The sequence below is a fragment of the Bos grunniens genome, chromosome 19 (assembly GCF_055505025.1).
Source record: "Bos grunniens cultivar Pamir isolate PY7600 chromosome 19, Bosgru_T2T1.0, whole genome shotgun sequence".
Taxonomy (NCBI): Eukaryota; Metazoa; Chordata; class Mammalia; order Artiodactyla; family Bovidae; genus Bos; species Bos grunniens.
Window position 1 is genome coordinate 7,362,491 of NC_141183.1, and position 15,127 is coordinate 7,377,617.

At 62.0% G+C, this 15,127-nt stretch overlaps 1 protein-coding gene across 12 annotated transcripts in view; it reads left to right on the plus strand.

The window, feature by feature from the left end:
* The window catches only part of TMEM94 (transmembrane protein 94), a 36,818-nt gene that overhangs the window by 20,448 nt on the left and 1,243 nt on the right, over positions 1 to 15,127 (plus strand). For 2 of the 12 annotated variants that reach the window (XM_086356027.1, XM_086356025.1), the window contains 29 exons: positions 2,788 to 2,907; positions 3,615 to 3,742; positions 4,020 to 4,156; positions 4,316 to 4,518; positions 4,884 to 5,035; positions 5,541 to 5,643; positions 5,868 to 5,954; positions 6,161 to 6,277; positions 6,652 to 6,708; positions 6,957 to 7,061; positions 7,157 to 7,321; positions 7,502 to 7,717; positions 8,242 to 8,557; positions 9,113 to 9,286; positions 9,646 to 9,748; positions 9,861 to 10,078; positions 11,004 to 11,185; positions 11,275 to 11,443; positions 11,659 to 11,774; positions 11,885 to 11,984; positions 12,328 to 12,436; positions 12,604 to 12,793; positions 13,022 to 13,099; positions 13,350 to 13,435; positions 13,865 to 13,946; positions 14,164 to 14,312; positions 14,395 to 14,489; positions 14,587 to 14,680; positions 14,839 to 15,009. In XM_086356027.1, the coding sequence (XP_086212153.1) occupies positions 2,788 to 2,907; positions 3,615 to 3,742; positions 4,020 to 4,156; positions 4,316 to 4,518; positions 4,884 to 5,035; positions 5,541 to 5,643; positions 5,868 to 5,954; positions 6,161 to 6,277; positions 6,652 to 6,708; positions 6,957 to 7,061; positions 7,157 to 7,321; positions 7,502 to 7,717; positions 8,242 to 8,557; positions 9,113 to 9,286; positions 9,646 to 9,748; positions 9,861 to 10,078; positions 11,004 to 11,185; positions 11,275 to 11,443; positions 11,659 to 11,774; positions 11,885 to 11,984; positions 12,328 to 12,436; positions 12,604 to 12,793; positions 13,022 to 13,099; positions 13,350 to 13,435; positions 13,865 to 13,946; positions 14,164 to 14,312; positions 14,395 to 14,489; positions 14,587 to 14,680; positions 14,839 to 15,009 (4,022 nt within the window). Of the gene's footprint in view, positions 1 to 2,787; positions 2,908 to 3,614; positions 3,743 to 4,019; positions 4,157 to 4,315; positions 4,519 to 4,883; positions 5,036 to 5,540; positions 5,644 to 5,867; positions 5,955 to 6,160; positions 6,278 to 6,651; positions 6,709 to 6,956; positions 7,062 to 7,156; positions 7,322 to 7,501; positions 7,718 to 8,241; positions 8,558 to 9,112; positions 9,493 to 9,645; positions 9,749 to 9,860; positions 10,079 to 11,003; positions 11,186 to 11,274; positions 11,444 to 11,658; positions 11,775 to 11,884; positions 11,985 to 12,327; positions 12,437 to 12,603; positions 12,794 to 13,021; positions 13,100 to 13,349; positions 13,436 to 13,864; positions 13,947 to 14,163; positions 14,313 to 14,394; positions 14,490 to 14,586; positions 14,681 to 14,838; positions 15,010 to 15,127 lie in introns of those variants that run through there. The other 10 variants (XM_086356031.1, XM_086356028.1, XM_086356029.1 and 7 more) reach the window with 6 other exon arrangements.

Consider the following 15,127-nt stretch of genomic DNA (forward strand, 5'->3'; position numbering starts at 1 on the left):
GTGAAGGAGCTGGGAGGTCTTTGGGTGGGACCCACTCTGGGGTCCATCCTCACCCCTCAGGCTGAGAGAGCTGGCGACAAGCCCCCGGTGCCCAGTCTGCAGCCAGGGGATGCCACCTCAGGCCATCAACCCCTAGTGGTGGAGATGTGTATCTGGTGAGGGGCTAGGCTGCCATGGAATATGGAGACCCGCAGGGAGGAGGAAATCCAGAAACATTAGTGGACAAAGTCAGGGCAGGACCCCGAGGGTGGGAACGGAGAGGTAGGGCTGTGAACCCGGGCAGCCAGGGCCCCATTGGCTTAGTGACGCTTGGCCGGGACCCAGTGGATAAACCCAGACCCTTTCTTGGCGCCCCAGGGCTAGGCCTTCCCTCTCCTTGCTCAGAACTTTCCCTGGTGAAAGCCCACGTTGGTGCTCTTCAGGTTGCCCTGGGAAAGACTCACTGCTCCCCCAGGCCCTGTCTTTCCCGGGGGCCTTCTTTTCCCCTGGACCGCCAGCTGGGGATCTGTGCCTCAGATCCACCCAGAGTGGGCCTCACCTCCAGAAGCGTCGATTGGGTAGGTCTGGGGTGGGGACCTGGACTTGCACATTTGTAAAAGCTCTAGGCAGTTCTGCCGTAGGTCCTGGGTTGGGCTTGCCAGGTGGCACTAGTGGTAAAGAAACTGCCTGCCAACGCAGGAGATGCAAGAGATGCGGGTTCTATCCCTGGTTCGGAAAGATCCCCAGGAACAGGAAATGGCAACTCACTCCAGTGTTCTTGCCTGGAGAATAATCCCATGGACAGAGGAGCCCCGCAGGCTGCAGTCCATCGGGTCACAGAGTCAGACACGATTGAGTGGCTGAACACTTGACAACCCTCATTAAGGTGTCCTTGATACCCGTGAAGCTACACGTACGTTCGTTCATTCATTCATTCAGCAAGTATTCATTGAGCCGCTGCCCTGTGTCTGGTGGGAGAGTATAGACATGGAAGAATTCACCACCTGTTTTCAAGGAACTGGCTGGCTGTCTGGTGGGGGAGCCAGACAAGCAGACCTATGGCGACAGCGCTCTGCGGCGCCGCCTGTGAGCCAGGGCGCCCTGGGGTGCCTTTGGAATACCAGCCTCCTGCAGTACGTGCAGCCCTGGGCTTTGGGAAATTTCCCAGAGCGGGTGGTGTTTGAGCCGAGTCTCAGAGAAGTAAGAGTTGTCTGGGGCAGGGAGTGTGTTCTTGGCTAGGAAAATGCAGGAAGATGTTGGCACATGAGCTCACGGAGCTGGGCATGTGGCAGGAACAGCAGGAGAAGAGGCTGGAGAAGATCCCAGACCATGCTCAGGAGTCTGGGCTGGATTTTAAAGGGAAACAGGGTCAGTTGATCAGATGCACGCTCCCTGGCTGGGATAGAAGGTAGGCACTGGGAGGCGGGAAGGGGAGGCAGGGGTTGAGGGGAGGGGCTGAAATGCCTGGGTGAGGTGGTAACTTGCAGGAGGGCTACTGGCTCTGGTGGGGAGAGCTGGGCGGCAGTTTCGGGGTTTCGCACGTGTCAACTCACAGATACCTATGAAAGAGCTGTGGATCAGTTCAGAAACAGGTCAGAATTTAGGACAGTGGTCAGGCTACAGGTCAGATTTAGGAGTTGGAAGCTTATTGCTGGCAGGCGAATTCCTGTGGCTGATGTTTCCCTGGAAACGTACACAGTGTTGTGGAGATGTCACAGGAGGGACTGCGGGGTAGGTGGACAGGACAGAGGAAGCGAGAAGCCCAGGAGAGGGGGTCTCGATGGCAGAGGTCAGGCTGTGGGGCCACAGAGGAAAATGTGCCACCAACCACCCTGTCCGTGCCTCGTTCACCCACCCTCAGCGAGCGGGAGTGCGGGGTGTGGTCCGTACAGGCCCTTTCCTGGGAGCGGCTGCTGCAAGGAGCAGCCTGGGAGCAACCTTTTTCTGAGCTTGTGTTCTTCCCGCCATCAGTGTTACAGTAGCTTCCCTTTAATGAACTGGTGATGACAGAAGTTGGTGGGGTTTTCCTCCTTCACGTTTTTACTAAGGAGAACTTTAAGCTAGTACCTCTAGATTAGTTCTCTTCTCCCCACTTAGAAAGCGGAAGTTGGTCTTTGCAACTGACCCCACAGACTGTTCAGTCCATGGAATTCTCCAGTCGAGAATACCAGAGTGGGTAGCCTTTCCCTTCTCCAGGGGGTCTTCCCGACCCAGGGGTCAAACCCAGGTCTCCCACATTGCAGGCGGATTCTTTACCAGCTGAGCCACCAGGGAAGCCCCTCACACTTAAACAATCCACATTTTCCAGCCGGAGAACTGGGAGAGATGGCCCCAGTGAAGTAAGGGGAGCTGGGCGGTGAGCACGGCCCAAGTGGTACTGGGCTGCTGATGGCAGTGGGTCAGGAGTTGAGTGAAAGGAGAGTTAGAAGACGCTAAGCCTAGAAAGGTGTTTCTGGTCCTGTTTATTTTACTTTTTGGCTGCGCCAGGTGGCCTGCGGGATCTTAGTTCCCCGACCAGGGATCAGGCCTGTGCCGTCTGCATTGGGAGCGTGGTGTCCTAACCTCTGGACTGCCAGGGAAGTCCCTCTAGTTTTGTGTTAAACTGGGCTTTGAAGAGCAGGGACTGTGTACCTGCACATCTTTTCACTCGGTGGGGAACATGCTCATGACCCCTACCGGTTGCCAGGGGCTAGTGAAGGGGAGGGAGGGCGAGGCCTTGGGAGGAGGGAGGAAGGTTCTGGTGAGGCCGGAGGGGAGGGGGCCTGGGCCTCCCGTGGGATGCCGAGCGCCACCCCCTCTCCCCTCCAGGGCGAGCCGCCCTTGGCCCTGGGCCTGTCCACCCGGAAGGCCCTCAGCATTCTGAAGGAGCAGCTGGAGGCAGTGCTGGATGGACACCTGAAGGAGCGGAAGAAATGTCTCACGTGGAAGGTGACGCGTCCTCCCGGGAGCCCAGAGCCTAGCTGGTGTCCTGGTCTGTGCGCGGGTGGGAAAGGAATTTGCAGACGTGAGGCAGAATGAGAGGAGAAGAAAGTTTTCTAGAGTGGGAGCTGCTGTTAGCACAGTGGGCCGGCTCGAGGGAGAGCCGAACCCTTTCAAAGGCTGGCAGCCAATTTTTATAGCCTCAAGACAGAGAAAATTCCTACTGGAGTGATGGCGTTAGGTGATGGGACGCCATAGGACTGATAATAGGGTGGGTATTTGACCTAATACAGGGTCAGGGGACTGGCAGGTTTAGATCCGGAGGCTCGTGGCAACAGTTGCTATGGGGCTTGGTCAGTCCCAGAGATTTTTATCCTGTGACCCTGGTCCAGGGCTCCACACCTGTGGCCGTGGTATAGGGCTGTACAGTTGGGGTGGCGGAAAAGCTTGAGAGGCCCATTCTCAGGGCCGGGACTCACCCTGTCCTCCTGGGCAGCATGACCCGACCGAGGCATCCCTAAAAATCAAAAAGGAGTCACGGTTCCTTTCAGAGTGGTGTCCCGATCCCCCAAGCAAGATGACGGAGGCAGCCACGGGGGAAGGATCGGGTAGGCTGGGGAGGAAGGCAGTCAGATCCTAGCAGGTCGGAGAGTCCCGGCCCCTTCCTGCCCCCCGCTTGTCCCCTGGCCTCTCACTCCCCGGCTCCTCCCCTCCAGGAGATGTGGAGAAGCAGCTTCCTGCACCATGGGAACCGCTGCTCCTGTTTCCACTGGCCGGGCGCCTCGCTCATGCTCCTGGCCGTGCTCCTGCTGCTCGCCTGCTGCGGGGGCCAGCCAGCCGGCAGGTACGCAGCCCTCGGCCCTGGGTGGGTGGGGTTTCTTCCTGCCTCTCGCAGCACAGGGTCTGGGCTTGTCCTTCTCCTGTCCCCGTACCCACCCGGGAGACAGGGAACTGCCCCCCGCAGTCAGAGCCTGGGTCAAGAGAGAATCTGCTTGGCCAGCTGCTGTCAGAAGCAGAAGGGAGTGGGGAGGGCAGTGTGGGGCCCTGGGTTGGCTGGGCTGCAGAGCCCCCCAACCCCCGCTGGCCAGGACCCCCAGGACGCCCTCCCCTCTTGCTGCCAGCCGCGGGGTGGAGCTGGTGAACGCCTCAGCGCTCTTCCTCCTGCTGCTCCTCAACCTCGTCCTCATTGGGCGGCAAGATCGGCTGAAGCGTCGGGAGGTAGAACGGAGACTGCGGGGCGTCATTGACCAAATCCAAGGTGAGGCCAGGCAGGGCGCGGACCTACAGAGGGGTCAGTGCTGGAATGAGTGGTGTGGGTTGACACAGGCCTTCTGGGGAAGCGAGGAGAGCATGCTGGATCCGGCTGGTGTGTGCGGAGCTCTGGGTGAGGCTGTGTCTGTCTTTCCACCTTCATCAGATGCCCTCAGGGATGGCAAGGAGGTCAAGTGGCCAGATGCCATGTATCCAGACCTCCACATGCCCTTCGCACCATCTTGGTCTCTGCACTGGGCCTATAGAGATGGACATCTCGTCAACCTGCCGGTTAGCCTGCTGGTAGAAGGCGACATCATAGCTCTGAGGCCAGGCCAGGAATCCTTTGCTTCCCTGCGGGGCATCAAGGTAGCTGGGGGCTCCTCTCCTTCCCTGGAAATTTTGTGGGAACGTCCACCAGCAGTGGTGGGAGGGTCCCAGGGCTTAATCCTGACGCTTGCTGCCCAGCTCACGGGTTTCCTGGCATGTGCTATAGGAAAAATGGAGAAAAGCTGGGACATCTTTCTCTTCATCATGTTCTTCCTTCCCTGTGATCCTTAAGTTGCTAGGAAACCCATCCTCCAGGCTCTGCCCAACCCACCCCAGGTGACTCCTTGCTCACTGATGGTCCTTAACCTGGTGAGATGTCTCTGCTTCGCTGGAATGGTCAAGGAAGAGTGGCTTCCCCGGAACCCACTGATTACCCTCCGCCTGCTCCCCTTCATCTCTGGCAGGACGACGAGCACATCGTCTTGGAGCCGGGAGACCTGTTCCCCCCTTTCTCACCACCCCCGTCCCCCCGGGGAGAAGTGAAGAAGGGGCCGCAGAACCCCCAGCAGCACCGGCTCTTCCGTGTCCTCGAGACCCCCGTGATCGACAACATCAGGTGGGGGCGCTGCGCTGTCCCCCAACCTCTCCCCCCAGAGCCTCCCCCTGTGAGCCGTGAGCCGGCGATGGCGACAGGAAGGAGCCTGGTTCGTACCCGGGCCCCTTAGAGCAGGCATCTGCGGGGCCTTCACTTTAGCTTCTTGTGAGGTTCTTTTTTTTCCAGTTTGTTGGGCTGTGTCAGGTCTCAGTTGTGGCTTGCAGGCTCAGTAGGTGTGATGCGCGGTCTAGTTTCTCCAAGGCATGTGGGATCTTAGTTCCCCATCCAGGGATCGAACCCATGTCCTCTACACTGCAGGGTGGATTGTTAAGGAAGTCCCTTTCGTGAGAATTCTTCGACTGGGTGATTGACCCCTTCTCAGTCTGGACTCTGAAGGGACAGCTTCAGAGGTGGCCATGGGCCACAGTGGCCTGGAGGCCATTCTCCCAGGGCCAGGGCCTGGGAGGGGAGCGGGGAACTGCAGGACCCAAGGCTCGCCCGAGTGTAGGACCATCTCTTTCTGCAGGTGGTGCCTGGACATGGCCCTGTCCCGCCCGGTGACCGCTCTGGACAACGAGAGGTTCACAGTGCAGTCGGTGATGCTGCGCTACGCGGTGCCCGTGGTCCTGGTGTGTGCGGCCGGGCCGTGGCGGGGGCAGCTGGGGGCTGGGGGCTCGGGGACCCTGGGAGCCAGACTCAGGCAAGCCTGTGAGCAAAGACAGGAGGGTCCAGGTGTGAGCCGGCCAGTGCCAGGGGTGGGGGAGTGTGAGTGGTCAGAAGGTGGGGTGCCTTAGAGCCTGAGTCCCCCCTGGGAGGGGTGGCGTTAAGGCAGTGTCTCTCCTGTCCCCAACAGGCCAGCTTCCTCATCACCAACGCCCTGCGCTTCATGCTCAATGCCCCAGGTGTCACCACCTGGCAATACACTCTCCTCCAGCTGCAGGTAAGACTGCCCTCTCCTCTCTTTCCCCAGAGACTGGGTCCCCTCGTGGTGCCCTGACTGCCCCTCCCACCCCCAGCCCAGGGGCCTCCCAGACTTCCGCTTTGGAGCGCCTGCTTTCCTTCCCCACTTCCTGCCTGCTGTCCCCAGCGGTCCTTGTTGCTCAGGGGAGGGCCCCAGGCACCTCAGCGGGGCTCGCTCTTTCCCAGGTGAATGGCGTCCTGCCCATCCTCCCCCTGCTCTTCCCGGTCCTCTGGGTCCTGGCAACCGCCTGTGGAGAAGCCCGTGTCCTGGCCCAGATGAGCAAGGCCTCCCCCAGCTCCCTGGTCAGTAGTTCCCGGGCCTCAGGGAGGGGGTGTGGGAAAGTGCAGAAAGAGCCAAAGACAGGAACAGAAAGACAGAGGGGGCTGTGCCCCCAGCAAAGAGGGCAGAAGTGCAGCCACCCCACCTCCCGCCCTGCGGCCCAGCACACGGCCAGCCCTGGGCAGCTCTCTGAGGGCTCCGCCTCTCTAGCCAGCAGGGTCTCCAGACTAGGCCCCGGGGATGGCCAGGCATCCATCCACCCTTGCTCTCAGCAGACGGGTTCTGGGGCTGCCCGGTGTCCTTCATGGAGAGGTGCGAGGCCCCCACCCGCCGGCTCCAAGGCCTGCGGGACGGTGGCAGTTTCCTTCCCAAGTCTCACGCCCTCTTCTCTGTGCAGCTGGCCAAGTTCTCGGAGGACACTCTCAGCAGCTATACAGAAGCCGTGTCCTCTCAGGTACCCTCACCCGGATGGATGCTGGCCCTGTACCCCCAGCCCGAGCTCCCCAAGGCCCCTTCTGGAGCCCCCAGGTGCCCCTGCATTATGGCCTTGAGCCTCCCTCTCAGAGCCCCTCTGGCCCCCCGTCCCATGTGGGTAACGTGTCACTGCTGGGGGGGCACACACTTCCCCCAGACCGTTTCCTCTGTCGGTCCCCAAGGCCATCTCCAGGGAAATGTGGCCGAGCACCTTGTCTCTGCCCCCAGGAGATGCTGCGCTGCATTTGGGGCCACTTCCTGCGGGTGATCCAGGGGACGTCGCCCACACTGAGCCACAGCTCCAGCCTGCTGCACAGCCTGGGCTCCGTCACGGTGAGGGCGGCCCCGTGGGAGGACCCCGCCTCGGCAGGCGGCTCTCCGGAGCACCCCGGCAGCCTGGGAAATGCCGCACCCCCATCCCCCTGCAGGTCCTGTGCTGTGTGGACAAACAGGGGATCCTGTCGTGGCCCAACCCCAGCCCGGAGACCGTGCTGTTCTTCAGCGGGAAGGTGGAGCCCCCGCACAGCAGCCACGAGGACCTCACAGACGACCTGTCCACCCGCTCCTTCTGCCATCCCGAGGTGGAGGAGGAGGTGCGGCCTGGGCCAGGCTGGCGGCCTCCCGCTGGGCGAGGCGAGGCGGGAGGAGGAGGAGGGCTCAGGCCTCAGGAGCTGCTGTCGAGACGGGCCCCGGGGGGCCGTAACTGCCCGGCCTCCTGGCCCGAGGCAACGTCAGGAGCGGGGTCCGAGGCCTGTGCTCCTTGTTCTCCTCAGCCCCACGAACGCGACGCCCTCCTGGCCGGCTCCCTGAACGCCCCGCTGCACCTTTCCAATGAGCAGGAGCGCGGCGGCCACTGGCCAAGCGACGGTCCCAAGGCGTCCGAGCCCCACCCTCACCACCGGGCACATGGCCGCAGCAAACACCTGTCTGGCTCCAGCGTGAGCTTTAGTAGGGACACCGAGGGCGGCGAAGACGACGACCCCAGCAAGGTGAGGGGAGCCCGGGGAGCGGCCACCTCATCCGTTGTGAGGCACCCTGGCCTCTTCTGCTGGGGGTGCTGCAGAGGCACCGCCCAGCCCGGGTGGGCGGAGCCCGGGGCTCAGACATCCCGGCCCCTGTTCTCAGCTCCAGAGGCCTTGTGCCTGGTTCTCCCGCAGAGTAGACCCCTCCCCCTTTTTCGGGTTTGGTGACAACGGTGGTAATTGGTTGGGGCAAGACCCTTCCTCCTTCCTCCGCCTTCAAGAGACAGAAAGCCAGTAAAGATATCCCTCTAAAAATACTTCCTCTGGCTGAGAGAGAGGCTTCGCCGTTTCTTGCCCAGTCTCGACAGCCTCCTCTGAGCTGGTGACAGTGTGGCTGAGCACAGATGGGTGCAGAGGGGTGTGGGGAGGGTTGGAAGAGCGTGAGCAGGAGCACGCCCTGCTTGGGGGGGTGCCTTCTCTCAGGGGAGCTGCCTGTATCACCCCCTCCAACTTCAGTCTAAGCTCCCTGCCTTCCTCCTCCTCTCCTCCAGACGCAGCACGGGCCGGAGGGCGAGCCCTACGAAGCCGAGGACTTCGTGTGTGACTACCACCTGGAGATGCTCAGCCTGTCCCAGGACCAGCAGAACCCCTCCTGCATCCAGTTTGACGACTCCAACTGGCAGCTGCACCTCACCTCGCTCAAGCCGCTGGGCCTCAACGTGCTGCTGAACCTGTGCGACGCCAGCGTCACCGAGCGGCTCTGCCGGTTCTCAGACCACCTGTGCAACGTCGCCCTGCAGGAGAGCCGCAGCGCCGTGCTGCCCGTGCGTGTGCCCTGGGGCCTCTGTGAGCTCGCCCGCCTCATCGGTATGCAGCCTGGCGACTCTTCCCAGGGGCTGGGCCACCGGGGCCAGGTGTGGCCTCGGTCAAGAGCACCGGCAGCCCTTTGCGTTTCTGATCAGCCTCTTTATCTATTCATCTATGTATTCGTTTATTTACCCATCCATGCATTTATTTATTTGTAGCTGTGCCATGTGGCTTGTGGGATTTTAGTTCCCCCTCCAGGGATTAAACCTGTGCCCTCAGCAATGAGACCCCAGAGTCTAAGCACTGGACCACCAGGGAATTCCCTGATCAGCCCCTTTAACCAGGCGCCATCGCTTGATGGCGCTCCCTTATCTGGGAAGATAACTGCCGGTGGGGTGGACGGACGAAGGGAAGCAGCCTGGCCTGACTGGGGTTCTCTCCCCTCCAGGAAGGGAGGGAGGTGTGTGGGGTGGGGATCCCCCCCAGAGACCCCAGCTCCAAACACACCGGGGCCAGGTGTGGCCTTGGTCAAGAGCACCGGCATCCCTTTGAGCTTCTGATCAGCCCCTTTATCTGCATGTTATCTGTTTATTCATCCATCCACCCATCCTGCAGGCTTCACTCCCGGGGCCAAGGAGCTCTTCAAGCAGGGGAACCACCTCGCACTCTACCGTCTCCCCAGCGCTGAGACCATGAAGGAGACCTCGCTGGGGAGGCTGTCCTGCGTCACCAAGCGGCGGCCCCCGCTTAGCCACATGATCAGCCTCTTCATCAAGGACACCACCACCAGTGAGCCTCCTGGGAGTGTGGTGGGGCGGGGCTCTTTTCAGGGTGTCTTCTCTCTAGGGAGCATTAGCTCTTCGCCGAGACTTCACACGTGGCAGAGATGGGCTTTGGGGACGGGGGCTGGGACGGTGGACGCCGTGGGTCGTGGGACTGTCTGGAGGACCGGTGGCCTCGTGTCCACGTTACGCACTCAGTGGCCTTGCCGATAGGTTTGTTGCCATGATGCCTGGGGGATTCCCATGGCCCGCCCCCCACCCAGGGGCTCCTTTTAGCATCCTTCTCAGGGGTGGCGGTATGTCCTCGGAGGTCGTCGGGAGGGGCGGTGGCTTGGGGCACTCAGGGCTTGGTCCTCCACTGCTCAGGCACAGAGCAGATGCTGTCCCACGGCACGGCTGACGTGGTCTTGGAGGCCTGCACAGACTTCTGGGACGGAGCTGACATCTACCCTCTTTCAGGTTCCGACAGGTAGGTGAGGAGGCACATGGCCAGTGGTGAGAACCATCGGCTCTGGCTGGGTACCCAGAGGTCGGGACACCCTGGGACTGCTCGTTTCACTTCCGCCCTGCTTCCCCGGCAGAAAGAAAGTGCTGGATTTCTACCAGCGAGCCTGCCTGTCTGGCTACTGCTCTGCCTTCGCCTACAAGCCCATGAGCTGTGCCCTGTCCTCCCAGCTCAATGGCAAGTGCATCGAGCTGGTGCAGGCGCCCGGCCAGAACAGCATCTTCACCACGTGCGAGCTGCCCAGCACCATTCCCATCAAGCTGAGCGCCCGCCGCGGCAGCTGGAGCTCAGACGGTACCGTGGGCCCCGTCCCCCGGGGCCAGGGGCCGGGAGAGCTTGCGGGGGCCTGGGTGAGAGCCTAGCAGAGGGGACAGCGGGCACTAGACCTGGAGCGCCGTGGTGGCTCCTGGCGACGTGGGCAGGTTCCTTAGTGTCACCTGTGTCCCGCTCACGGCCGCGGTGCTGCTGCCGCTGGGTGACGTATGGAAAAGCGCTTTCTCTGAAGGCTGGAAAGCAGTAGTGTTGGCTCCCCACTCCAGTGCTCTCGCCTGGAAAATCCCACGGACGGAGGAGCCCGGTGGGCTGCAGTCCATGGGGTCTCGAAGAGTTGGACACGACTGAGCGACTTCACTTTCACTTTTCACTTGCATGCATTGGAGAAGGAAATGGCAACCCACTCCAGTGTTCTTGCCTGGAGAATCCCAGGGACGGGGGAGCCTGCTGGGCTGCCGTCTATGGGGTCACACAGAGTCGGACACAACTGAAGTGACTTAGCAGCAGCAGCAGCAGCAGTGTGTATAGAGCCTTAGCCTGATTGGAATCAGACAAAAGACCTGGTCGCAAACACTGCTACAACAGAGGGATTCAGAGCTCCATGCACCCCTCCCCACTCCGTCAGACACACAGCCTTCCGGGGTCTTGTGACCCAAGAGCCCGTGAACTGAAGCCAAAGCTGAGGGTGGGGCCCGCCTCCTGGCCCTAGACCAGGGATGGTCACCTGACTGATGAGTACCTTTCCTTGTCTCTCCCCCACCGTCCCCGTCCGCCCCCGTGTCTGTCGGCTCCTTTTCTGTCTTGGTTGTACATGTGTGTGGTCCCCTGGGGCCCGTGTGCTCGTTGATCTGGGCGTGGCGCCCACGTGTGTGGCCCCGGGCTGCCTCCTGGAACCCGCCGGCTCCTGGGTGTCCTGGCCGGGCTCTGCACCTGCTGCCTCCTGAAGAAGGGATCGGGGAGGTGCTGGAGAAGGAAGACTGCATGCAGGCCCTGAGTGGCCAGATCTTCATGGGCATGGTGTCCTCCCAGTACCAGGCCCGCCTGGACATCGTGCGCCTCATCGACGGGCTGGTCAATGCCTGCATCCGCTTCGTCTACTTCTCATTGGAGGATGAGCTCAAAAGCAAGGTTGGGGAGCCACCGACCCCTGTGCTCCCGCTGCCCCTTTCTCCACGGCTTCTGGGGCCCCTCTTGTCATCACCGTCTGCCTGGTGCAGGTGTTTGCAGAGAAGATGGGCCTGGAGACGGGCTGGAATTGCCACATCTCCCTCACGCCCAATGGTGACATGCCCGGCTCCGAGATCCCCCCCTCCAGCCCCAGCCACGCTGGCTCCCTGCACGACGACCTGAACCAGGGTGAGGGCAGAGGCTTGGTGTGGACACGAGGTGGGTGTGGGCCGTCCCCCTTCCTTGGAGCTACAGCTAGAAAGAACCTCCCGGGATCCCTCCTGGGAACCTGGCTCTGATCCCCTGCAGTAGCTACAGTCTATGGGGTGGGGGGAGAGGAGAGCTCGAGAAGGAAGTTTTGCGCCATCTTCAGGGCTAGGAAAGGCCCCCAGAAGGCTGGCCCCATGATGAGGGACAGGCTTTTGTCCCTGCAGCATCCCGAGACGACGCGGAAGGACTCCTTCTAATGGAGGAGGAGGGTCACTCGGACCTCATTAGCTTCCAGCCCACGGATAGCGACCTCCCCAGCTTCCTGGAAGACTGCAACCGGGTACTACTGTGCCCCTGGAGCCTTGGGGTTGGCAACGGGGCTGGTCCAGGGCAGGGGAGCCAGTGAGGGAGGTGGGGCCCTGAGGCCACACGCATCTCTGCTCCCTGCAGGCCAAGCTGCCCCGGGGCATCCACCAGGTGCGGCCCCACCTGCAGAACATCGACAACGTGCCCCTGCTGGTGCCCCTCTTCACCGACTGTACCCCCGAGAGTGAGTGCTGTGACTGGGCGCTCGTCCAGCCTGGGCCTGGGTGGAGCACTGCCAGCCCCTGGCACCCCACGGGCTCCGGAGGGGTGTTGGTTTCCCATGCAGGGAGCAGAGGAAGCTGGGCTGGGAGGAGCTGGGGAGTCTCGTGGGTAGGAGCCCAGCGTAGCCCATTCTAAGGACTCAGAAGTGACAGCGTTCGTAGAATGTTTATGACATTGGGGGTAGGATGGCTCCAAAGAGGGGCCTGATTTCTGTCGTCTCCTGCCCTGGCCTGTGGGTCTCTGCCCAGCGCCCCAAGTGGGGCTCCACGTGCCTGACCCTTGTGCCCCCAACTCTGCCCCCTCAGCCATGTGTGAGATGATCAAGATCATGCAGGAGTACGGGGAGGTGACCTGCTGCCTGGGCAGCTCCGCCAACCTGCGGAACAGCTGCCTCTTCCTCCAGAGTGACGTCAGGTCAGTGCAACAGCCCAGAGCCAGGACTCCCCATAACCGGCCTGGGCCTGGTGGGGAGAGAAGGAAGCGGGGGAGGGGGGGGGTGCTGGCTCCGTCCCCTGGGAGATGGATGGGGTCTTGGCGGACCCCAGCTGATGGACACCCTTTCCCCTTCCCATGCTGAGCAGCATCGCCCTGGACCCCCTGTACCCGTCTCGCTGCTCCTGGGAGACCTTCGGCTACGCCACCAGCACCAGCATGGCCCAGGCCTCGGATGGCCTTTCCCCCCTGCAGCTCTCGGGGCAGCTCAACAGCCTGCCCTGCTCGCTGACCTTCCGCCAGGAGGAGACCATCAGCATCATCCGGCTCATCGAGCAGGTAGGGGCTCGCGCATGCCGGGGGGCAGAGGTCAGAGCCTGCTAGGGTGGGGAGTCGCTGTGCAGGACCCGCCTGGGCTCCCGGGGGCACTTCACCTCCGGGTGCAGCTCTCCCAGGAGGTTTAGTTTGCCCCGGCCGCTCGCTAACGTGAACATCTGCCACATCTGGCTGAAGCGTATCAGCTGCAGGGTCTGATCGCGGCCACCCCCTGCCCTTCCCACTCCCTAGGCCCGGCACGCCACGTACGGCATCCGCAAGTGCTTCCTCTTCCTGCTGCAGTGCCAGCTGACGCTTGTGGTCATCCAGGTGAGGTGGGGCTGGCGTGGGCATTGGCACCGCACCCCCCTCCCCACCGCCGGCTCCTGTGCCCCGGGACCAGTTGAGAGGCTGGGAGGAGGCAGCACAGCCTGAGGGGCCCCCAGAGCCTCTGAGAACCTCCGCTGGCAGAATCGTGTCCCCTCCAGCCCTCTGGGTACAGGGCGAGGCAGCCCCGGGGCTCCTGGCATCTGACTCTTCGCTGGAATCTAATCGGGCTTCCCGGCTCTTCCTGGCCCAGTTCCTCTCTTGCCTCGTCCAGCTGCCGCCAATCCTGAGCACCACCGACATCCTGTGGCTGTCCTGTTTTTGCTACCCTCTGCTCAGGTGAGAGGCCAGGCCGCCCCCCATGTCCAGGATCAGGATGTCCCCGAGTGTCCCCAGGAGCCCAGGTTCAGGAAGCCATGCTAGTGCCCCCCACCGTGGGGGCCGCCCAGCTCCAGGGGGCTCCCTTCCTTGTTGTAGCCTGTCTGCCCAGCAGAGTTGCCCTCACTCTTGGGACTCCTGAAAAGCTTCTCCTAGGGAAGAATTGGACGACATGGGGACTTCCCTGAAGGTCCAATGGCTAAGACTCCATGCTCCCAACGCAGGGGGCCCAGGTTCAAATTCCAGTTGAGGAACTAGATCAGCTGGTGCAGCCAAGTACATAAATAAAAGTAAATATTAAAAAAAAAAGAAAAACGTAATTAAAAAAAAAAGAGAATTGGGGGACACAGGGTCACAGTCCCTATCCTTCACCGAATCCCTGTTTTTTAGCATTTCTTTACTGGGAAAGCCCCCACATAGCTCCATCATGTCTATGGCAACGGGGAAGAACCTTCAGTCCATTCCTAAGAAGGTAAGCGACACGGAGCCCATGGGCCTGGGCTTTTCCCAAGGAAGGTGAGTGTGGAGGGGGCTGAGCCCTGGGGGAGCGAGGAGGGATTCCATCAGGCCAAGGGGGCGGGAGGTATGGAGTTGGGAAAGCTCCTTGCTCTTATCCCCCCCGGGCCTGCCCACTTCCCGAGGACCCTGTGAACCCAGGCACCTGAGTGACGGGTCTTCGCTTCCCGCAGACCCAGCACTACTTCCTGCTGTGCTTCTTGCTGAAGTTCAGCCTCACCATCAGCTCGTGCCTCATCTGCTTTGCCTTCACACTGCAGAGCTTCTGCGACAGGTCCCGGGCCCGCAACCTCACCAACTGCTCCTCCATCATGCTGCCCAGGTGGGTCCCGCCCCTCACCCTCACCCCTGGGGCCACCTCCCCGGGGCCCCGAGGAGGCTGAGCCCACACATTGCCTTGGCAGCCACGTCGACAAGGCCCCAGCCTGGTTTGACAACTTCGCCAACGGGCTGCTGTCGGCTCAGAAGCTTGCCGCTGCCCTGATCGTCCTACACACTGGTGAGGGGCGCCCTGCAGCTGGGTGTGGGCCGGGGGGACTCCCCGGGGACAGGGCCTCTGGCCGTGGGAGGTCTGACATGCGCCACGATTTCCCCAGTCTTCATCTCCATCACCCATGTGCACCGCACCAAGCCCCTGTGGAGGAAGAGCCCCCTGACGAACCTGTGGTGGGCCGTGACCGTGCCCGTGGTGTGAGTCTCGGGTGGAGGGTGGGAGCCAGGGAGGGGCTGTGATGCGAGGTGGGCTTTGGGCCAGGGGCTGAACGGCACCCTCCGGGTGCGCCTCCTGCCGAGAAGGGCAGGGAAGGAAGCAGGGCCCCCCGGCTGATGTGGGCTGCCGCCTCCTGCAGGCTGCTGGGGCAGGTGGCCCAGACGGCAGTGGACCTGCAGCTGTGGACACACAGGGACAGCCACGTCCACTTCGGCCTGGAGGACGTGCCTCTGCTGACGTGGCTCCTGGGCTGCCTGTCTCTGGTCCTTGTGGTGGTCACCAACGAGGTCGTGAAGCTGCACGAGATCCGGTGAGCCACCGGCCAGGCATGTGTCCCCTCTGGGCTCGGGCGTGTTCCCTGGTCACCTCCTGCCTCACCCCTTCCTGCTGCCCGCGCCCCATCCTCTGCGTCCTGTCCATCCCTGGCC